The 24,506-nt window shown below is 54.8% G+C and overlaps 1 protein-coding gene across 1 annotated transcript in view; it reads right to left on the minus strand.

The window, feature by feature from the left end:
• SH3BP5 (SH3 domain binding protein 5) overlaps positions 1-24,506 on the minus strand; it is a 71,951-nt gene that overhangs the window by 5,083 nt on the left and 42,362 nt on the right. The window contains exons 4-5 of the mRNA XM_020875837.2: positions 8,173-8,337; positions 1,316-1,446 (exon numbers count right to left, since the gene is read on the minus strand). Of these exons, the coding sequence (XP_020731496.1) occupies positions 1,316-1,446; positions 8,173-8,337 (296 nt within the window). The remainder of the gene's footprint in view (positions 1-1,315; positions 1,447-8,172; positions 8,338-24,506) is intronic.

The raw sequence follows: 24,506 nt of genomic DNA on the forward strand, positions 1-24,506 counted from the left end.
TGCCAGAAGGCCCGTCTCCAGACACAGGAGCCCCACACGTGGGCACACGCAGGCCCACGGCCTCCCTGCGGGGTGTTAAGGCCACTCGGGGCGCCCGGCAGGGAGGGCGTCCCACCTCCCCTCCCGGGAAGGAACCACAGAGAAGAACCAGCCCCAACGCACGCCAGCTCTGCCGAGCTCTCTCGGGGAGGGAGAGAGCCGCCCGCACAGCGGGGCCAGCACCAGGCCGAGGGGCTTGGGTCGGCCTCCGGGACTTCCCGAGGGACTAGAGGGAGCCGATTGTACGTAGACCCCCCAGGCCACAGGCCAGGAAGAGCGCGCAGGAGGCCTCTGGGCCAGCCAGCGGGGACACACCTGCTCCATTCAGGAGCCTGGGGGTCGGCCCCTGAGGTGGCAGCCCTTCACCCACCGCCAAGCTTGGGGGTCTGTCTGTGGCTGAGCAATCGAGGCCATTCCAGGTCTCTGCTTGCAGACCCAGCAATTGTGAGGGACGCGGGGAGTCTTCCCCAAGGTCATTGTCAGATGATAATACACAGGAGTGGTGATGAGAAGAGCTGGAGAAAAGTTCCACTGAAGCCAGTCTTCACAACATTGTAAATCAAGTAACAAACAGTTCAAATAAATATATATACACACACACACCTTTGAAAAATTATTCCTCTGGGCCCATCTGTGTGTGCATGTAATTTGTGTCAAATAAATTGTGCTTTCAATGTGTTTGGTGGCCTGCCTTTATTACATATAAATGTTACGAACATATTCATATAGTAATGAAGGCAGAACCTATGTCATCATGATTTTAACTGCTATAAACTAGTCCGGTGTTTGGAAGTATCACTACGTATTTAACCAAAGACCCTACTGTTGGACAAGTTTAACTGTTCCTCATCTTGAATACTGTAGGAAACTTTGGAAATATACATCCTGTCACTAAGAAAAAGAAAAGAAAGCAGTCTTGCGCCACTTCATCAGCTCTGCGTCTACGAAGGATGTGTATTATCTACAAAACTCACCCCCATCGTGCGGACAGGTAACCTGAGGGGAAGGGCCGTGTCCACACCGTCAGCCACAGCGCCAAGGGCACACACCCCTGAGTTCCCCAGGACGCAACCGCAGCCCAGGGCCCAGGTAACGCTCTGCCCTTGAGATTCCTTCCTGCGGTCACAGCTGGGTCACGCCTCGGGGAGCCCCACCCGGGGGTGCAGAGAACGCAGAGAGAGCTGGGGCAGGTGCTGGCGCTGCTGGGGCCACGGGAAAGGCTGAGACGGCGCGGGAGGAGCGCAGCCCAGCCCCGGGGCCCGCGCGCCCCGCTCACTTGGACTTGTTGATGGCTCGCTTGAGCTTCTTCTCCAGCTGCCGCATGCGGCCCATGGCCGCGTTGTAGCGCGCCGCCGTCTCCTTGTGCACCAGCTCGCTCCGCGTCTTGGTCTGCTCGGCCTCCATGACCTGTGGGGCACAGCAGAGGGGCGGGGTCAGCGCGGCACACCCAGAAGGGCCCCCTGCGGCTGGACCATTACTCCATGGTTTCAAAAAGATGAGGAATCTGGGGTTAACACATACACGCTACCATGTAAAGCACATCAACCACAAGGGCCTCTGTATAGCATAGGGAACTCTGCCCAATATCTTGTAACCTATAGCAGAAAAGAATCTGAAATATATATATATTTGTGTATATATACACACATACGTATACATGTACACACATATAACTAAATCACCATGCTGTATACCGGAAATTGACACGTTATAAATCAACTGTACTTCAATTTTTTTAAATAAAAATGTAAAAATTAAATGAGGAAATTAGTGGGGAAACTTAAGATTAAACAAACTTGCAAAGAGAAGAGGGTCACCCTTCCTGACTCTTCTATTCTAATGGAAAAGTCATTTCAGACAAGACTCAACTGCCAATCAGCTGAGGCGACTAGCAGGAGAAGGACAGAACCATATGAAGCATCCTCTGAGCCAGTGGGCTCCTCCTGGTCCCACTGCAGGTCAGGAGCCAACGGGCGGGCAGGAGATGCGAGAGGGACTCGGACATCAGGGGCCTGGGAGCCCTCCAGAGCCAGGTGGGTGCAGCAGGCCAGCGGGAGGATGAGGACCTCGGCGGTCCGGCCCCTTCCCAAATGTGCCGGCTTAGTTGGTGGACACAGAAGAATCCAGGGCCCAGAAGGATTAAGCAGAAACGGATTCTAGGGCTCACACAGATCTTTGTGGCCAGAAAACTCGTCAGCTAGAATGCTGGGGAGAACATTTTCAAAATGGATTCAAAACCCAAGAGTCCCGGGCCCTCTATGGGGGCTCACAGGCACATTCCCAGAAGCAGGGGCAGTGTCGGTTCTCTCCCCACTGACCTAGAAACGCATCAGAACAAGGCCGGCTGGGAGGAGAGAGGATGCAGGAGAGAAAAAGCAGTTTGGGCCACAAAAACGGCTGGCAACTTCCTTCCCACCTTCTACTTACAACTCACCCAAGTACGGAATGAGCTAGAAAGGGGGACACAGGGCCAGCTTTTAATTTTACCCAAAGAGCAGCACGGAGAAGCCCAGAGGGCCCTCAGATTGCTGGTCCACCGTCTCAGACCCAGCAGGACTGTTTCAGGAGGACGCCACCCAGGAGGCAGCCTGCAGTCCACCACCGGCTCCGGTAAATGGCCACAGTCAGCCCAGGGCAGTTTCCTTATGCACTTAAAATTAGGTGTTTTTTAAGAATCAAGAGAAATTCTGAAAGACTCTGACATGAGCAGAAAACATCTAGGCATCCTGTCTATTGCCCCCTTCTCCAGGATATCTCTGCCTTTCCTTGTCTTGGAGCTATTTCATGGCCCTACAAGTTGTGGGAAACTGATAGTAATACAAATGATTCTTATCCCTAGAAATCAAGAGGAAGTGTGTGGAGATGCATTTGCTTATTGTTTGCCCTGTAAATACTGACCAATGCTGTATCTGCCTGTAAATTCACCTTGGCACTCTTGAACTTAAGCATGAGTGCTTTTTTCTGAATTCTCCTTTCAAAGAGCTGTAACATCAGATTCGTTCCATCCTTAATTAATGCGTTAAATAAAATCTTTTATAAGAGAACACTTTACACTTACCAGAGTTAAAGCTTTACCTTCTTCTAAAAAATATATATATATATATATATATGATTTTAACAATGGTTTTAATGCTTGAGATACTTTTAAAAACAGAATTAGAACAAAGTCAGAGTGGGAAATAGGGAACCAAGACAAGCTTGCCAAAATGACCTCTCAATCAAGATCAAGGGGCTTGGGAAACCCTTCCGCTTGGCTTCTCACATCAAAGACGTCAGAGAGACACTGAAATGAACACAGAACCTCACCAGCTTCGTCACTGAGGGAAACAGCAGTAGCTCTCCAGTCTAAAGCTGTAAGGATTTATGGCTGTAACCTTTATGAACACGCAAAACCCAAGCGTATCAGACAGATGAAGACATGCTGTGGTGATTGGTTCTACAAGAGGATTCAGTGCAAAGTTCACCTTTAAAGACCTCTCTGAAAGCATTTTATAAGGATTTTTTTTTTTTTGGAATCGTTTTTTGATATGGACTGTTTTTAAAGTCTTTATTGAATTTGTACGATACTGCTTCTGTTTCATGCTTTGGTTTCTGGCCGCGAGGCATGTGGGATCTTAGGTCCCCAACCAGGGATGGATCCTGCACCCGCTGCCCTGGAAGGTGAAGTCTTAAACACTAGACTGCCAGGGAAATCCCTGAAAGCATTTTAAAGAGAGACCTACAAAAGCTGTGATTTGAGGCTACGGTAAAGAGCATCCCCTGCAAGAAGCAGGGTTCCCACCAAGTGCACACACAGGCCCTCACTTTTCCTTGGTCCTTAGTCTGCAAAAAAGCTTTCTAAAGTTAAACCCTCGAAGAATCCAAGCACTTGGCAACGCTGCCAGTGCTGACTGAGACAGCAGCAAGCACGCTGCCCCCTGCCTCACCCCCACCGGCCACACCGACCACCCCCTGTCCTAACTCCCGGACCCCACGTGCACACAGACGCCTGCTGTCAGAGGAGAGCCCCTCACTCTGCTTCCCGCCTCCGGGGAGAAAGTCGCCAGGGGTGCACCTTGGTTACGCCTCCTCGGTGACTCAGCAGCCCCTAAAGCCTGGACTCGGGCGTGAACTGTGCCCAGGGCTGAGAAAACAGCGGGCGGGTGCTGGGAAGGTGGAGGCCGCGAAAGCGGAATGAAGAGGTCCCTGCAGGCCTCGAGGTGCCCAGACACACCTGCAACCCAGACCCGAGGAGCCGGTGCGGTGCCCAGACCTCCACGAAGACCAGGCTCCCGGGCTGGACTGCGGCCCCCGCGGCCGCTCTACACCCTGCTCTTCAGTGTCCGCCAACCAGCTCAACTCCAGGCCGAGTACACCAGTGAAGCGCGTCCTGGGTGCTCGGAGCAACTGGGCACCGAGCCCTGGGCCGCCAGCCTCACGGTGCAGACACTCGGCGGCACCACGTCACTCAGGCGGCTGAGATCCAAGCTGCTAGGGCTACCTCGGATCAGGGTGGGGGGCCGCAAGGGGGAGGCAGCACAGGCTGCGCTGGGCGGCTCTGTGCAGGGTGCTGGGTGCTGGGGGCTCAGTGCAGGGTGCTCAGTGCAGGGTGCTGGGGGCTCAGTGCAGGGTGCTGGGGGACTTGGTGCAGGGTGCTGGAGGAAAGGCATGAGTGAGGAAGCCCTTAGGCGGGGCTTGGCACAGCCAAGCATCCACTCTCCACAGGAAGCGTGCAGCTGCCTACCTCCTTCCCAGGGCTGACAGGCTCCTAGAGAAACCACTCTTTTCTGGCTCCCACGCCCCCCGAGGGAACTGTGTTCCTGGGCTGACCCCTGGGTGCACCAACCGCTGTGGATTCTAATGACGAAGAAGTCAGCCTCCCTGGGGTTCCCCAAAACTCACAGACATGCACTCCTGCCCCTACAGGTTGGTTCCAGATGCCCAACAACCGACCACCCACTGCTGCCCACCAGGAGAGTTTGGGGCCCGAGTGGCCGGGCCCTTGGCCCAGCAGGCAGCGGGAAGTGAGTGGGACCTGGGGGGCATGCCACGCAGCCGCCCTGGTGCTCGGGAGCCTGAGGCGCCAGAGGCCTCGTCCAGGGCCAGCAGGACAGGGAGCACGGGGCCAAGCAGGCCCCCTCCCGGGAGGCACAGGGCAGCCCAGGCCCTCTGCTCACAGAGACACACAGATGCTGCTCATGCAGACACTGCCTGCCGGGACACCAGCGGGCACTGAACAGGTGTGTCAGCCGGGCTGAGGGCCCTGCCGGCAGAACGGCCCAAACTGGGCTCCTCGCCTCACTGTCCGTCTCGCCTAGCCCTCTCGAAACACGCACCCTCAACCCGAGCATCCCAAAGCCAAGAGCAGGGCCCCCCGCTCCCAGGAAGGCAGCATCGTGGCCTGCTCAGACCCTCAGCCCGTTCAGGCCGCCTTCTGATTCTTCCTGTGCTCCTGGGCAGGTGAGCCCAAGGAGGTGGCATCTCAGGGCCTGGGGGACAGGTGGTACCTGCCCACCAGCACAGAAAAGCGGGCCTGATGGCTCAGGTGCCTCCCAGGTCGCAGGGCACACCCCAGGCCTCTCCTCCCAGCAGCCGCTGGTTCTAACAGTTCACACCTCCCCACGACAAGCCACGTCCTCCTCCTCTCTGGCCTCTCTGCATAAACAGAAAGACCGACGGCTCCCTCCTGGAGGGTGGAAACCTATCACCTCCGTCTCAGGGCTGCTGCTCAGCCAAACCAGGTGGAGCCGGGGAGGCAGGGGGCGTCGGCTGCCTAAAGCCCAAGTGGGAGCAGCAGGGACCGCGCACCCCCAGGCAGGCCCCTCACGCGCACTACAGAGCTCAGCTGACCCCAGCGCTGAGCGCAGGACCGCTCCTCTGCCCCCGCCTGGGGCCCTGGACATGGCCGAGCAATACAGACCCTGGGGCTCCCACGGCGACCACAGCTGGGGCCGTCACTAGAAGTCTGGAGGAGCAGAAGGGACACCCAGATGACTCTGGGGAAGGGGATGTGGGGACCACAGGGTCCTTCCACTGTGCCTGGGGTGGGGGCCACCCCGCCCAAAGCAGGGCCGCTTTCTCGAGATGGCCTGGACCCTGCTGAGCTCTGCATCCTTCTCTGGATGCTTCCGTGGCACTTTCTTCAGCAGAAGAGGACCCTTCTCCTGAAGAAACAGACTTCCCAGAGGACTCAGAAGTCAGCAAAGGGCGAGGACACATTCTAGGCCTTTTGCTTCGTCTACCAGCATTCAAGAAGCCCAGGTGTGCCAGGGCCCCGGGAGGGCAGCTCACAGCAGGGCCGCCCACGAGCATTTCTGCCCCACCCGTCACAGCCACAGAGCCTGCCCCCTCCAGGCTGCGCTCCTCAGGGCCACGGGGACACGGTCCCAGACAGCTCTGCCGTGTGCTCTGCCTCTTGCTGGTGCCACTCTCCAACCCTCCTTCTCTCTCCTCGGGTCTGAGCCCCCTGAAATTGGGGAGGAAGCGAGGGAAGAGGGCCAGGAGCCCCCCAGGGTGGAAATCCTGGCCCGTGACCCAGGAAGTCTGCTTTCTGCAAAGGTCGCCCCCACAAGCAAGAAACCACGGCGGCCTCAGTGAGGGAACACATCAGATGCCCCCCCACGTGATGTCAACAGGCCCAGGGCTGCCTTGGACAGCTCCACGGGTTGCGCACTGCACAACCCCAAGGAGCACTATTCCCAAACACAGGTATGAATGGTGTTCTCGGCCACAGGGTGTGGAGGTCCTGGGGACACCTCTCCTTGACTTGCCATCACCATCTACTACGGCCCTAGGACTTAACAAGTAAGAGGAGAAAAAGCAGAAATGTTATTTTTGTAAAGAACACATTAAGTGATTTCTGCAATGATTCCTAACTAGCTGATATGGATCTTGGTTGGGGTGAAAGGGAGGGTGGGAAGAAAAAGCAGGCCTTCAGTGAAGTACTTGGAAGGAGGTTTTTTTTCCCCCCCTCTCCCCCATCCTTTTTACTCTGTCAGGCTACTTGTAAATTTCCAAGAGTCCTGACCTCCCCTGTGGGCGCTCCCCAGTGGACCCAGGAAAGCTGTCCCGGCCTGCGTTTGGCTCTCCAGGCCTTGTGTCCACCAGGAGGCAGGAGGCTCCAGGCCACACAAGCCCAGTTGGGAGTCTGGGCTTTAGCAGGGCGGCGGTGGTGGAGTCAACGTGGATTCAACACCAAGTCCCAGCCCTTTGTGAGTCAGGTGTTCTATTTAGGGAAGCTCAAGGCCATCTTTAATCATCATGTCCTCCAGGACTTCAGCCCAGAGTGGCAGGTGACACTGGAAAGTTCTGTTCTAGCCCCGCAGGCGGCCTATCGGGAGCCCCCACCCCTACGTCACCCCACATCCAAGGCCTCAGCAAGCAGGGCGGAGGGGGAGGAGCACTGCATATCCTGCAGGACCCGCTGCAGCCTGGGCGAGTCAGGGAGAGGCAAGGCGTCCGGCGACCCCCGTCACTGCCGATACGCAGGCCTGTGGTCAGAGAGCAGGTCCCGGGAGCTGCTGAATGGTGCCCCATGTCGACCTCAAACCCAGCAGGCACAGCCAGTGAAGCCCACAGCCGGCAGAGCCCGCTTCCCGCCGGCACCCTGGTTCCCCAGACCGGGCACCCCAGGGGTTCAGGCCTCAGCCATCATGGCCCACCTCTCACTGAGGGCACACACGCCCCAAGGCCAGGACAGCAGGTCATCCCGATCGTCCACCCCAAGCTCCAAACCCTTCCGGACCCCGGGGACTCAGAGGGAGGAGACCCTGGAGAAGGACCGGGGGTCCCCTGAGGAAGCCCACACTGGTCAGGACTGTCGAGGATGATCTGAACCAGAGGGATCTCAGCTGGCAAGGACGGGCCGCTACGCCTGGCACCAGGAGGCTGACACCAGGGAGGACGGCTTAGTACCAGGCCCGCGGAGACCCCCCCCCCCCAACCCCACCCCGGAGACGATCACCTGTGGGCGTACAACATGCCTGTTTGCTCTGCTCAGGGAAACCAGCGGGGAATCCGGGGGTCTGAGAAGCACGCACGCCAGGTCGCAGGAACCCGAGGCGGGAGCAAGCCCAGCCCCCTCCCCGCGGCAAGCCCACCCAGCCCGCCCGCACGCAGGCGAGTGCACACAGGCGCGCCCCGCGGAGATCCTACCCTCTGGGTGGCGTGGTTCAGCATCTCCTGCCACGCCGAGTCGAACTGCCGCTTGTCGTCCTCCAGAAGCCGCTGCTCCGCCAGGGAGATGGTCTCCTTGGCGGCGCGGAGCACCTCGGTGGCCCTCTGGAAGTCCTGGGTGGCCCGCTGGGCCTCCAGCTGCGCCTGCACAGGAGAGACCGCGTGAGACCCTGGCCCGGCCGGGGCCATTATCACCCCCGCCCCAGGAGATGGGCGTCCCGAGGGTCTGCGCGGGCGCGGTCCTTCTCTGCATGAGCAGCCGGGGGAACAGGCCGGGCACCCGCAGGCGCGTGCAGACGCCGGACGGGGCGTGCGGAGGGTCTTCCAGCCTGGGACCCAGCGGACCCAGATGCACCGGCCGGCTCTCGATCAGAGTAGAGGCAGCACAGTAGCCCACATGCGGCAGGTGTGCCGACCGCGGGCCTTCACAGAGATGCTCGCATTTGCCTGTGGGGCCGAGGGCAGTGTCCCCAGCCCCCCACCCCGCCCAGACCCGTGGTCTAGTTCACAGCTCGGGAGAATCCGAACAGGCCCCGGAGAAAACAGTCCAGCAGCAGCATCATTCTGGGTGGGGACCCTGGCTCCAGGAGGCCCAGGCTGACTCCCAAGCCCCCGCAGCTGTGTCCAGACTCCAGCTGCTCGGAGTCCTGGCCCCGTGGAGTGGGGACGCTTCAGAACAGGCCCCCACTCACATCGCATGCACCCACACCAGTGACCGGGTGCAGGGAAGACCCTAATGGTCACAGCGCTGTCCCTGCTCCCAAGGACCCTCAAGTGGGAGAATGAATAGAAACAGCGGCCAAGCTCTGGACCTTTCGAGAAGTAACACATCATTAATCCAAAATGAGTGTGAACAGCCCGCCCTTTAAGTCTCAACACAGAGAGAGAAAAGTGATCTCCTTAACTAACATCCGTGTTGCCTACATGATGAAATGACAGTATTTTGTACCTACTGGGTTAAAATATATTATTAAAACTAATTCCACCTGCTGTTTTGTTTTGTTTTTTTTTACTGAGACTAGAAAATTGAACGGGTTACTTAGCTCATTCACAGTCTATTGCTTTTGGCAGTAGAAACATTCCCCCGGGACGGGGGCATGTTGTTTGCACCAGAAATTTGCAACAAATCCTTGTCACCACCCTGGGCAGGCTCGGCCTGGACTCCTGGCCAGAGAGCAGGTGAGCTGCTGCCCCATGCTGGCTTGCTGCAGCCTCCCACCCGCCCACCCCTGCTAACACGACCCCTTGGTCAGTTGCATAAGCTGGGCGTCAACCCTGGGGTGGTCCCTGGGACCCAAGAGTTGGTGGGGGGAAACCAGGCCCTCCCCCATCCTGAGTCAGCCTCCTGTGACCCAGAGCAAGTCTGTGGAAACCACCGGCCTTTTTCCAAAGGTGGTTAGGAAGAGCAAACTCAGACTTGGAGTCCATCAGCCCTAGGGTGGGGAGGGATGGATGTGTGACCCCCACCTCGGAGCCATCACTTTGCACTTCAGGTCACACCCAGCCTGGGGGCACGGACCCAGGACAGCTTCTTAAAGGACAATCCTGAACCAAGGGTTGGGAGTCGGGATGATCTGAAAATTCAGGGTTGGTTGGGGGGTGGGGGGCGTGCTGAGAGGAAGCAGAGAGGGAACAGAGTGTCTCCAGGAGGCGTGACAAAGACCCTGATCAGGATTTTAAAGGGGAATCAAGGATGGAGGCCTTGGGGGCCTTCCCTGGGAGTCAGTGACTGAGAAGCCATCTTGCAAGGCAGGGAACACGGGTTCCGTCCTTGGCGGGGTAGCTTAAGATCCCACATGCCGCAGGAGAGCTAAGCCCATGTGCTGCAAATTCGGAGTCGGATGCCACAAGGAAGACCCAGCACGGCCAAAATTTAAAAAAAGATAACAACGGGGGCCTTGAGCGCATGTCAGGCTAAGGCTTTAACCAGGGGACCTGCCTTCTGCGACCCACTCCCATCGTGCAGCCCCGGGCCCTCCCGCTGCGCCTCTAGCAGCTGGGGGCCACCCTTGAGAGCTGACAGACCCCTGAGAAGACAGCGTGGTCCGCTGCCAACAGCAGACTCACCGCTGCAGGGCTTGGGCCCCAGCTCCACAGTGCCCCTCCAGGGCGGGGACAGCCCTGGACCGCCAGCCCAAACATGCTGGAGGGCCCGCAGCATCGAGACGCAGCCCGACACCGAACCTCAGGCCAACCTGCAGGCTGCAAACCAGCGCCAGCAGACCATAATTAACCCCGAGGGACTTTTTCTAAGCAGGGATTTGTATGTAGGGAAATTTTAGTTTAGGGCTTCCCTGATAGCTCAGTTGGTATCCGCCTGCAATGCAGGAGACCCCAGTCCGACTCCTGGGTTGGGAAGATCCGCTGGAGGAGGGATAGGCTACCCCTCCAGTATTCTTGGGCTTTCCTGGTGGCTCAGCTGGTAAAGAATCTGCCTGCAATGTGGAAGACCTGGGTTCGACCTCTGGGTTGGGAAGATGCCCTGGAGAAGGGAAAGGCTACCCACTCCAGTATTCTGGCCTGGAGAATTTCAGGGACTGTATAGTCCATGGGGTTGCAAAGAGTTGGACATGACTAAGCAACTTTCACTTTTACTTTAGTATTTCAATTCAGCAACATTTAAGGATAAACTCTCTTCTCCCAGGTTGTCTTGCTTGAGTTATAAAACTTTTCTTTCTTCAAACAAACAAAAAAAGATGATGCTCTCATGGGGACCTTCTGAAATGTGGTTACTGTGACCTGGGTCTAGCCCATCATCACCGGCTGCCATGTTATCTGCTGCCTTCCAAATAAGGGAACCACACCCTACAAGGAAGGAAAAGAGGAAGGCCACCTGAGGTGGCCCTGCAGAAGAACACAGCTCTGTCAAGTCCCTGGGGATTTTCCCCAAGGTTCCTTCCCTCCTGTGATACCAGAAATGGGTTTTCCTTGTCATGTCGCGGATCCTGCTAGCATGATGTTTGGTCAACATTTAACCCACAGAAACCAAACGGCATCTTTCCATCACTTATCCCCTCATCCATTCATTCACTCAAGTTAAGTGCTGGGCCTGTGTTCTGTACCCACTGTCTGTTCTTTGCATCTTTCTTGGAAATAGAGCCTTCATGTCTCCAGGTGAGGTGATGTCCCAGCTAAGACCCTTCTTCCCAGCTGTCACTATAGTGAGTGCCTCTGTTCCTTTTACCTAATGAGATATAAAAGGACATGGAGTGAGACTTCCAGGATCGTCTTTCCATCTGTGACATGAATACAATGGCTGGGGCTTCAACAGCCGTTTTGTATCATGAGGCAATTCTCTTAAGGATGAAGAAACAGAAAATTAGGCCCTGCCCTGACTTTTCACACAACAGAGAACGTAAAGTTTCATGTTTAAGCCAGTGTCATTTGAGGGTTTTCTGTTAACATTCCACCAAAGTGAAAGTGTTAGTCGCTCAGCAGTGCCTAGCTTTTTACGACCCCACGGACTGTAGCCCACCAGGCTCCTCTCTCCATGGGATCCTCCAGGCAAGAACACTGGAGTGGATTGCCATGTCCTTCTCCAGAGGATCTTCCCAACCCAGGGATCGAACTCGGGCCTCCTTCATTGCAGACGGATTCTTTTCCATCTCAGCCACCACATGAGGAGAGACATTCAACCAAATCTAAACCTACATGATAATGTATCTTTCCCTCCACACAGCTGGGCTATTCTGCAAACTTGAGAGACATGACTACAGCAGCCTGCACAGACCGGTCTAATCTTTCTCAACGTCCTTCTAGCTGCACACAGCCCATGTTACACCTTTAAGCCCAAGGAAACAAACTGGGCGCTTCCTAAAGAACCCCAAAGTGCCTGACCTCTTTGTAGGGCATTTTGTAAACATTTTCACATACACGAAGAAGAGCCAGGAAGGCACACACATGGGGAGGGGAGCAGGCATCAGACCCCGCCCCCCCAGCAGGACATGGGCCATCAGCCGTCGATGAGGCACCTCCTGGATGCTAAGTTCTGGGGGCGAGGGGAGATGTAGCCCACAGCAAAATAATCAGGTACAGTTCAGCTGGGAAAACAGACGCATTCATTACAAATTCCCAGACAGACAGTGACAGGTGACAGGTGTAAAGCACATGGGACCGTTGCTAAGACAGTGAAATCAAAGCTTTCTTAGGGCAGAGTCCTTGATGGAGGGGGTGAGGCACCGGCTCGGCCATGGAAATACAGGGGCATCTGAGAGCTCACGCCCACATCAGAGTGACGAGGCTTCACTCAGACTGCTTGCCTGCATCCTAACAGGACACGTGACCTCGAAAATCAGAAGCCAACTGAGCGTCCAAAAGTGAGTCAGAAAGAGAAAGATAAATACGGTATTCTAACTCATATACACGGAGTCTAGAAAAAATGGCACTGAAGAATTTAGTTACAGGGCAGCCATGGAGAAACAGACAGAGAGAACAGACCTACGGACATGGGGAGAGGGGAGGAGAGGGTGAGGTGTATGGAGGGAGTAACACGGAAACTTATATTACCATATGTAAAATAGATAGTCAACGGGAATTCGCCGTATGATGCAGGGAACTCAAACAGGGGCCCTGTGTCAACCTAGAGGCGTGGGACGGGGAGGGAGATGGGAGGGAGGTTCAAAAGGGAAGGGATATATGTCTCCCTGTGGCTGATTCATGTTGAGGTTTGACAGAAAACAGCAAAATTCTGTAAAGCAATTATCCTTCAATAAAAAAAAAGTAAAAGGTTAAAAAAAAAAAGCAGGCGATCCGGTTTTCACCATCGTATGAAAGACGACACCTAGAAATCTTTGGCACAACCGACTGAGTTTTACCTTCAAACTCCAACAAGGGACTCCAGCCCTGATGTTAATTCATTAGCTGATTCAGGGCTCCCTGGTGCGCACAGGGGCCCGAGCCAGTTAGCAAACCAGACCAGAGCGAGGCCCGCCCAACACGGCTCTGAGGAGGAGACACCAGCGGAGCTGTCAAAATGCAACACGGGAAAAAGACGACAGGCCTTCGCGACCTGTGAACACGTAACGGCTTTCACAGACACTGCTCTATGCAGAGAGCGTTAAAAGGCGGCCTGTGAATGGATCTGGTAAGGGGCCAGCCATGAAATAAAAAGACACATACTCCTTGGAAGGAAAGCTATGACCAACCTAGGCAGCCTATTAAAAAGCAGAGACATTACTTTGTCAACAAAGGTCTATCTAGTCAAGGCTATGGTTTTTCCAGTAGTCATGTATGGATGTGAAAGTTGGACTCTAAAGAAAGCAGAGCACTGAAGAACTGATGCTTTTGAACTGTGGTGTTGGAGAAGACTCTTGAGAGTCCCTTGGACTTCAGGGAGATCCAACCAGTCCATCCTAAATGAAATCAGTCCAGGGTGCTCACTGAAAGGACTGATGCTGAAGTTGAAGCTCCAATACTTTGGCTGCCTGATGTAAAGAACCGACTCATTTGAAAAGACCCTGATGCTGGGAAAGATTGAAGGAGGGAAGAGAAGGGGACGACAGAGGATGAGATGGTTGGATGGCATCACTGACTCAATGAGTTTGAGTAAACTCCAGGAGTTGGTGATGGACAGGGAGGCCTGGCGTGCTGCAGTCCATGGGGTCGGAAAGAGTCGGGCATGACTGAGCGACTGGACTGAACTTAACTGAAAGGGACCTTCATTAGACACTGGCCCCGCCAGCGTGGAAACCGTGGATTCCCGCGGTCTTGGAAACAAGGAGGAGGGGAACCTCTGCCGAGGCGGCAGTCGCAGTCTTGACTCTGCCCCACACCAGCCCACAGCTGGGCACCAGATGTTCATGCTGGGCGCAACAGAGGTGGAGGTGGTTCACGGGCCATCCAACTCAACCATTCATTTAAAAAAATAAAAGGGCCCAAAGGAGCACGGCCACCTGTTAAATATCACAGAGCTCCTTGGGAGCCGGGCACCAGGAGACCAGAACCCCCCGACCCTGGGCAGGGCTGTTTCCGTTCAACCACGAGACGTCTGCTCCCTGGGCAGTGTCACCAACGGCACGATCGCGAGCAAGTGGACGGTCTATCTGTGAATCACCCACGGTCAGAGGGGCCGCTGAGGACCAAAGACCACATGGGAGCCCCACCCCGGATGCCCCCCAGCCAGTCAGCCACAGAAACCGAAGACACCTAGGGGTTGGATCACTGGGTCTCCCAACGCCGTGGTCCTGCTGGGGACGGCTCCAGATCCCGGAGAGAGTCTGCAAGACGAGACCGGCCCAGTACCTGACTGCCGACGGGCGCTCAGGGTGGGTTCAGATAACTGTGAGGGAGATCACAGCAGCTACTGTTGGAGCGTCCACTCTGAGTCAGACGGCACAGGATGAGATGTTCTGGGACAGGCCGCACTAGGATCTCAAAACCACCCTGGGAGCTAGTCCAAGTGGCATCCCACCTCGTGAAGGAGACCAAACTCAGAAAGGTTAAAGAAACTGCCCGAGGCCACAGAGAGCGCAAGGGTGGGTCTAGAGTCAAGCCCTGCTCCAGGGCCTTCATGCAAAACTTCTAAAAAAAAAAAAAATGCCACCTGCTGGGCTGCACACTGCTGAGCAAGCAGCGCTGCTCCAGCAAGGGCCCTCTAGATTTTTCTAGTAATCCCGGGGCCACAATGGCCACTGCTGAATAGACGGGGACGGGTTGGGGGGTCACAGGGAGAAAAGATGTTAGCCCCCAAGGACAGCACATTTCCCTCCCACAAAGTGGGGGTGCGGGGGAGCGGGACCCCCCCACCTCCGTGTAAGAGCTCAGCCCCTCCCCAGTCAGGAACCAGGGGAGCCGACGGTGGGGTCTGCAGAGGCTGAGTCTGCACGCTCTTGAGATGGACCTCTCCTGCACCCCAGCACTGCTCCCTCCCCTCAGACCCACTCCTGGGGGAGCAGGGCCACCACCATTTCTATCTTGCTCCACATAGAGCAAGATATCTATCGTCCAGGACGGCTTTCCCTATCCCCTTCTGAAGCCTGTAGCACTTGAAACCCAAAAGGATGCTCCGGGTTTGCTTAAGGAACGAGTAGGCTCCACCTGTACATGTTTCCCAAGGCTTGACAGGAGCAGTCACGGATCCACAAGAGGCTTCTGGAGACTCTGGCGTGAAATGGACCCAGGGCGCCCACTGCCTCCCAGAGAGGCCTGGCAAGTCCCTGACCCGGGAGAGCAGAGACCACCCCAAGTACGAGGGCATCATTGGCCCTTTGCTGGCCGTGGGGCCTCCGGGGAAACACCGCCGGGAGGCCTGGCTTCGGCAGCTGGAGGGCTCCAGCTGGGACGGCTCCCGCTCCACAGGGCTCAGGACAAGGGCCAGGTGCCCGCTGCACCAGGCGACCGCTGGGGGAAGCCCTGTCTTTGCTTTTTCACCCTTGCCTCTTTTTAAAAAAAAAAAAAAATTATTCATCTGGCTGCACGTGGTCTTCGCGGTGGCACATGGGGTCAAGTTCCTGGACCAGGGATTGAACCCAGGCCCCTGCGCTGGGAGCACGGCAGAGTCCTAAGCCACTGGAGCACCAGGAGCGTCCCGCCCTTGCCTCTTCACGGGGACTGTTGCACATGCTACTGGGAGAATTCACCCCCAGGCTAGAGGCTCGTGGAGAAAAGCCGAGAGGCTTCTCCAAGCCCCCAGAGGAAGAGCAGAGGCCCTCAGAGGGGGAGGGACGTCCAGGGGGAAGGTCCAAGCGGGCAGCAGGCAGGGCGGCTGTTCTTGCTTTCACTCGAGCACCAGTCGTCTGTTCTGAGTCATCCTAGGGATGGGCAGTCGCCAGAGTCTGGGACGTTCAAATGCAGAAACTTCCCCTTTCCACGCCCTTCCAGAAGAGTAGATGGAGATGGGCAGTGACCGCTTTGACCCTGAGGATGTTCTGGACAAAAACACTGTGATCAGAAGCATCTTCCGGAGAGAATGCCAGGCAGCCCTTCTAGTTGCTCGATCATTTTCATATCCAGTGTTCCTAATTTTTTTCATGTTATTTAGTCAAAATCATTTTCACTTGGATCAGTTCTTTTCAATTTCAAATCAATCTGAAGCTATTGAGCAGTTTCATCGACAAACTTTACTCATTACAGCCTATGCCATGGAGTTCTCCATTATTTCTGTCAAACAATTTTCCTGGACCAATTTTTTGCAGATCTAAAAATTGGTTGAACATATGGGACATCAAGTTTTAATCAGTCCCGAATGTTACCATGTACAGTTTGAGCCATAATCAGTTAATATTAAACTGTATAATATAAAACATATTAAACAATATTATTACAAATTAAATAAGAGATCCGTGGTGCAGATTTCTCATTACAGAAATATGAGAACGCCTCGAGCAGTCTTCAGAGACATCATTCGGGGCCTGCAGCTGGTTTAGTGGAAGCTCACAAAGCTCTTCAATAAATGGCAAAAAAAAGCCACAAGGGATGAGAAAAAAATCAAGGTCACATAGTTTTACTCTATCCTGGGGTTAAAGATGAGCTGTTTAAAAACAAAAATTCAAAAGCTATTGTCTGCTTCAAAGTAACACAGAAGTGAGAGCTAGGGGGCGGGGTGGCGGGGAGGTAAAAGTGAAGTAAGTTGGTCAATGGATTAGTTTTTACAGAAGCTGGATGAAGGGTATATGCGATCATACTACTCAATATATATGTGAAATTTCCTACAGTAAAAAGTAAAATTATTCTCACTTGCAGTTACCTACTTACTAATCTCTAGCACTGCAGGTTCAGGAGCCACTGGTCACAGTGTGGCTACTTACATTTAATTACAATGAAGTTTTCGGTTTTCCTGGTTGCATCGGCCACACTGAGGGGATCCAGATTGACGAGTGCTCGTGAGTCACGCGCGGCCAGTGGTCCCACCCTGGTCAGCGCAGACACAGAACATTTCCAACACCACAGAAGTCCCACTGCACAGGCTGTCCGAGACACGAGCCCACCACGAACGAAGGCTGGTGAGAGGTCTCGGCTGCCATCCACCAGCTCTGGTGTGTCCATCAAAACAGCACCTTTGTGCTCATCACCACTAACCATTAGAGAAATGCAGATCAAAACTACAAGGAGACACCACCTCTCACGGGTCAGAATGGCCATCATTAAAAAGTCCACAAATAATACATGCCGGAGAGGGTTTGGAGGGAAAGGGAACCCTCCTACACTGCTGGGGAGAACACAGGTAGGTGCAGCCACCAGGGGAATAGCAGGCACGCTCAGTCGCGTCCGACTCTTTGTGACCCTATGGATGGCAGCCTGCCAGGCTCCTCTGTCCATGGGGATTTTCAGTTGGGAATACTGGAACGGGTTGCCGTTTCCTCCTCCAATGGAGAATAGTATGGAGGCCCCTTAACAAAAGCTAAACAGAGAGCTGCCGTAGGATCCAGCCATTCCATTCCTGGGCATATATCCAGAAATGAAAGTTGCTCAGTCATGTCCGATTCTTTGTGACCCCATGGACCAATACAGTCCATGGAACTCTCCAGGCCAGAATACTGAGTGGGTAGCCTTGCCCTTCTTCAGGGGATCTTCCCAACCCGGGATCAAACCCAGGTCTCCCGCAGTGCAGGCGGATTCTTTAACAGCTGAGCCACAAGGGAAGCCCGGGCACATATCCAGAGAAAACTGATTCCCAAAGATACATGCATCCCTATGGCCACACTAGGGGTGTGGCCCTATCCAGCACTATACACAACCTATACACACTATACACAACCTAATTGCTGCTCAGGAAGCAACCTAAAGCCCATGGGCAGATACACAGAAAAAGAAGATGTGGTACATACACACAATGGAATATTACTCAGCCATTAGAAAGAATGAAATAATGCCACTTGCAGCAACATGGATGGACCCAGAGAGTGTCTTCCTGAGCAAAGTCAGAAAGATAAATAGCACGTGATACGCTTATCTGTGGACTCTAAAATATGATACAAACGAATTTATTTACAAAACAGAAACAGACACACAGGCGGAAGGGGAGGGGGAGGGGGAGGGGTGGAGTGGAAATCCGGGATCAGCAGATGCAAATTATTCATATTACATGTATCGATAGCACAGGTGAACAAGGCCCTCCTGTATAGCACAGGGAACTATATTCCAGACCCTGTAATAAACCATAATAGAAAAGAACACGAGAAAGGATGGATGTATCATTTCTCTGCACAGCAGAACTTAACAAGGGCATTCCCAGGTGGCACAGCAGTGGAGAATCCAGATGCCAACGCAGGAGACCCAAGAGACGCGGGTTAGATCCTTGGGTCAGGAAGATCCCCTGCAGAAGGAAATGGCCACCCACTCCAGAATTCTTGTCTGGAAAATTCCATGGACAGAGGAACCTGGCGGGCTGCAGGCCATGGGGTCGCCAAGAGTCAGACATGACCGAGCATACACACACACACACACAGAAATTAACAAAACACTGTAAACCAGCTATACTTCAATAAAATAAAAATGTGTAAAGCAGCATTTTCATCCTTGCTTTGTATTATAAATAATCAAACAGTTAAAAACCTATAAGAAGGGAACCCTGGGATACACCATGCTGAGACCCTGGGTGGGGAAGGCCCAGACACCCAGTAGGGTGCTATGACCCAGTTTCTGGAAGGACAATGCCCACCTCCCCTGGTCATCCAAGGCTCTGGACTGACCAGGGCTGGGTCTGACTCGGTTTCAGCTGGGAGCTTTGGGGAAGTTCACCTAAGACGGAGCCCAGCACCGCTTTCTGGGCCACGTGTGGCTCTGCTCCTGACCCCTGGGACCAGCACCCACGTCCACATCCGCCCCACTCAGGGGCCAGTTGCCCCGGGTCGACGGTGGGCACCACCTGCCTCCCTACAGGAGGCCCCCAGTCCAGCCAAGAGGTGCCGGCGGGGGTGGGCGCGGGGTGCTTAGACCAAGTCGGCAGGTCAAGCGGGTCAGCTGCAGCTGACCTTCACACGCCGCTCCCCCGCGCGATCACAGCAGCTCACACAGCCTGCCAGCCACACAGGCTCCCGGAGCAGAGCCTCGCTGCTGCGACCTAGAACAACAGACGCTGAGCCTCTCCCACCCCCACCCCAGCCAGGAGGGCACCCCCCACGTACCCCCCACCCGGGGCTTCCTATGCCTCCCTCGCTCCAAGATGGTCGGGCTCCAAGCTGGCAAGAGTTACCCCAGGGCAGGCCCGGGGCAGGAGACGGTGCCCGAGGCCAAGGCCCCCATGATCCAGCAGCACCCAGGAAGCCACCATCACACCCAGACCCCCGGCCCAGGGGGCTCAAACCACCAAGTCTTTGGGTCCAAGGAGACACAAACAACGGAGACCAAGCATTTTCATTTTACAGAAAAGAAACCCAGTGCCTAACAGTGCTGAAGAACTGATGCTTTTGAACTGTGGTGTTGGAGAAGACTCTTGAGAGTCCCTTGGACTGCAAGGAGATCCAACCAGTCCATCCTGAAGGAGATCAGTCCTGGGTGTTCATTGGAAGGACTGATGCTGAAGCTGAAACTCCAATATTTTGGCCACCTGATGCAAAGAGCCAACTCATTTGAAAAGACCCTGATGCTGGGAAAGATTGAAGGCAGGAGGAGAAGGGGACGACAGAGAATGAGATGGCTGGATGGCATCACCGACTCGATGGACATGGGTTTGGGTGGACTCTGGGAATTGGTGATAGACAGGGAGGCCGGGCGTGCTGCGGTTCATGGGGCCGCAAAGAGTCAGACACGACTGCGCGAATGAACTGAACTGAAGATGTGAACTGGCCTGCTCAAAGGGACAAGTCACGTGCCGCCTCTAACTCCTGCAAACGTGCGCTAACTCAGGGAGCCTCTCTGCTGTGGAGGGGTCCCCAGACTCGGCAGGGCTGTACCGTCCTCCCACCGATTTCCAGCTCTGCCTCCCCCTTCACACCCGTCATCCCCAGAACACAAGAAGCATAGCACCTCCAAGCCTCCCATCCAAGTACTAACCAGGCCCGACCCTGCTTAGCTTCCGAGATCAGACGAGATCGGGCGCGTTCAGGGTGGTATGGCCGTAGACACCTCCAAGCCTCAAGGTCAGGGAAGCTTCCCAGGAAAACGCAGCACAGACCCGACACGACAGGGGGCCTGGTCACACTGGGGAATTTGCGGGGGAGAGTGTGATGCTGAGTGTGGGCCCTCCGCCCTGCAATGACGCCTCGTGACAGCCCTTTGAGCTCATGAATACGCTGCTGGCTTCCCGGGGGGAGGAGGGCACATGGGAGCCGGGAGGAGCCTGGATAAAGCACCGTGTGCCAGGGTGGGATCCACACTCCCCCAGCTAAGCCATTGCCGGTCACGCCCCGAGACTAGAGGCCTTGGCAACGCGCCGCCCCTGCCCGCGCCCCCTTCCCCCCCCCCCCCCCCCCCCCCGTGGGTGAACCTCCTCCAAGCTGAACAATGTATCATGCAGGTCCCAGTGCGTCTTTTGAGAAATTCCTTCCTGGGTGACATTTTACCCCCTCAGAATTCATGAGACCAAATTTCTATACTTGTATTACAGCATTTTGCCATGTTATAAGGTAGTATAGGTGGAAAAACCCTTTGGAAATTTCCCAAATATACTGACAGCACATCTTGAATGATGTCATCCTTCACTTGGCCGTCTTCACCAGACAGCCAACTCCGTGAAGGCAAGGATGCTTTCTGTACACCCGTGAGTCCCTGCCATCAGGACTGCGATGTGAAAAGAGGTGCTGTTCCCAGCCCTTCATCAGTCAGAGACCTTGGCTGTCCCCGTCCCACCTTCTCCAGGCCTCGGCCTGCCCCGGATCGTATGGCACCAGAGGCTGCCGGGGACACTTAAGCACAGCCAAAGGAGCAACTGATTCACTCAAAGGCCATCCCCTCCCCACCAGGCCCTCTTCCGCCTCTGCGTCAGCATGACTTGGCTCAGTTTTAACTACCAGTTCAAGATGAACCCGCAAAGGACTCAAGGTCAGGGGCACACAGATGAAAAAGGAAGGAAGGAAGCGAAAGTAAACACACACACCCCTCCTCCCTGGCTGCCCCTGGCCCGAGGAGGCCATCGCCACAATAGGACATGGGAGCACACACACCCAGAGCCCACGCCGCTTCGAGCACTGAGGGCTCCGGGGCAGACAGGAGGCGCGGGACAGGGCGTGGCAGGGCCCCCGGCTTAGGAGGGCCAGCTGGGCACCGGCTGGCTTTCCACCAGGATTGCCAGGCAAAGCCGGTCTCGGGGACTCGGGGTTTCTCCCAGCCCTAGGGGCTCGGGAACAAATCACAGCCAGTGGAAGGAAGAGGGAAAAAGACACGCGGCAGGAGAATCCAAGGTCTCGGGGCTGAGACCGCTCTACCTGAAGCTGCTGCAAAACGGCAGCAGACCCAGGACCCCCTTCCCCCAGCACCTGTCTCCCCTTGACGGAATCCCAGGCACCACGGAGGCCCGCACAGGCCAGGGAGGCAAGATGCAATCTGCGTCCTCAGGAGCTCACATGCGGGGGCAGGCAGCTTTCTCAGCCCTGTCGGAAAGGTTAGGAACCCCGATGCAGAAGTCAGGCTGCCTGGGTCAAACCCTGGCCAGGCCACTCACTAGCTGAGGGACCCTGAGCATTCAAATGCTCTGGGCCTGTTTCCTCACCTGCAAAACGTGGACAGCAGAAGCCACCTTGTGGGGTTGCTCTGAGAAGCAAGTGAGTTAAAACATGTGAAGAAAAAAAAAAAAAACCACCACCACGTAAAATACAGAACAGGCAGACGTGAGCAGGACAGAAGCATCAGTTTTTTATCCCAGCAAGCAGGTCTCAGGCTGCAGTATTAGCTTATCGTGTGGGTTATTATTAACCCACGGGACAGGCCTGACCCCTAAGGGGAGCTGATGATTACACCTTGAAATGCTGTTTATGATATACACACCCACGCTCATGTGTGTGTTCTCAGAGAATGACATCCACAGCTTTCAGCAAACTCTCAAAGCAAAGCTGAAGGAGACCTCAGTGCAGGAGGGAGCCTGCAGGAAGTCTTCAGAAGGTGCACTGACCGGTCTCTTCATTTTATCAGGCCATCAGGCAAAGGGTGAAAGCTTCCAGCAGAACTGTCTACAATGACGGAAATGTCCTCTGTCTGCAACGTCCCCAAACAGCCGCCTTCGGCAACCTGTGTTAAGTGAGCATGTGATGTGTGGCTGGTGAAACTGAAGGACTGACCTTTGAGTTACATTTCATTTTATGATTTGTATTTAAGGGGCTACTGGCCACTGTTCTGAACCTCGCAGTTGTCAGTCTGGCAGGAAAACATCCCAGGCAAAGAGAACAGGGTGGGCACAGATGTGAAACCCCTTGATGGACCCAAAGGTTGTGCGTGAAGCAACATGATACAGCCTGCAGCTAAGAGAGGTGGCCGGGGCAGGGGGTGGGCCCACGCGGGCTCAGCACCACAGGAGCAGACGGGGAGGTGAGAGGGGCTAGGAAAAGCCTTGCGTGCTGCAGTCAGATCTGGGCTGGTCACCAGGGATGGAAGAAGCGCTGGGTCAGGCAGCTTTCTCCAGAGAAACAGAACCAACGGGCCGTGTAGACACCGCCAGTCCTCGACTCATGACGGTTCAACTTACAAGTTACCCGCTTCACGACGGGGCAAACATGATGCGCAGTCAGTAGACACTTACTCTGAAGGTGGGCCTTCCGAAACACGGCCCTCTCTCTAACCGTACGCAGGGCAGACACAGCCCTGAGATCACGAGGGTGAACCACCCACGCTCTGACAACCACCTGCACCCACACTCCGCTCGGTTTTTCCGTTCCAATACGGTGTTCCAACAATTCCGTGAGATGGTCAATCCTTTATGATAAACTAGGCCTTGAAGACTCTTGAGAGCCCCTCGGACTGCAAGGAAATCCAACCAGTCCATCCTAAAGGAGATCAGTCCTGAATATTCATTGGAAGGACTGATGCTGAAGCTGAAACTCCAATACTCTGGCCACTGACTTATTGGAAAAGCCCCTGATGCTGGGAAAGATTGAAGGCAGGAGGAGAAGGGGACGACAGAGGATGAGATGGTTGGATGGCATCATTTGATGGACATGAGTTTGGGTAAACTCCGGGAGTTGGTGATGGACAGGGAGGCCTGGCGTGCTGCAGTCCGTGGGGTCACAGAGAGTCAGAGATGACTGAGCGACTGAACTGCCTGCCTGCCTGAGGCCTTGTGTTAGAGGGTCCTTCCCACCTGCAGACTAATGTGCGTGCTCTGGGCACACTTAGGGGGCTGAGCTGAGCGGGGGTGTGCGGGAGGCTGGGCGTGTTAGGTGCACTTTCAACCGATATTTTCAACTGATGATGGATTTATCAGGATGTCATCCCATTGTAAACTGAGAAAGATTTGTGCATATAAAGAGATTTATTTTAAGCAACTGGCTCACATGATGATGGAAGTCAGAGGTTCAAAATCTACAGGCTGGACCAGCATGCTGAGGACCCAGAAAAGGGCTAATATTGCAGCTGATATTCCCAGAGATTACAGGTCAAGTCACAGGCCTCTGCTGTGCAAATCCCCCTTGTTCACGGGGAGAGGGTCTTCTGCTCCAATCCGGGCCTTCAGCCGATTGGGTGAGGCCCACCACACCATGGACAACAATCTGCTTACTGGAATTCCACGGGTATACATGTGACTCTCATCCAGTAAATCCCCTCACAGAAACATTCAGAATAATGTCTGACCATGTATCTGGGCACTGCGGTCCAGCCAAGTTGACACGCAAAAGTAACCATCACATCCACCGTAGTCTTTGAGCAGGATTATCAGCAGAACTGTCTCTGTCGAGAGTCAGTGGGGAGATTATGGAGGGACGAGTTGGAGAAGGGGGCTCCAGGAGGCAGGAATATCAAATGACAGGCGGTTTCAAGAACCAGGCAAGAAGCAAGGGCTTCCATCAAAGAAGTGACGATGGTCAATGAGTCATTTTAATTTGTATGTACTCAAAGGAAGTATGAATGGGTTCTGTGACTTGACAAAACCACACATACACACACACACACACGCCCTTTATGAGAAGCTAGCATTTCCTTCCAGGAGTCCAACACAAAACAAAGGGAAGGACGCTTTCCGCATAGCAGAAGGGGACAGAAGTGATGCAGCAGAAGGATACAGGGTGTGAGGCATGTGCCGCCTCCGAGGAGTCCCACTACACTGACTCTGGGTCACCTTCACCCACTTCAAACTCGTTCCAACCCAGAGCCTCTCTAGGAGATAAATAAAACACAGCACAGATGTGGCAGAGTTGGTGAGCTGCCTCCCAAGACCCACACTTCCCTCCACCCTTAGCAACAAGCTGCTGGCTAAAACCCTCCAGGCCAAGCCTTTTTGCAGCCCCCAA

The sequence above is a fragment of the Odocoileus virginianus genome, chromosome 4, assembly GCF_023699985.2.
Source record: "Odocoileus virginianus isolate 20LAN1187 ecotype Illinois chromosome 4, Ovbor_1.2, whole genome shotgun sequence".
Lineage (NCBI taxonomy): Eukaryota > Metazoa > Chordata > Mammalia > Artiodactyla > Cervidae > Odocoileus > Odocoileus virginianus.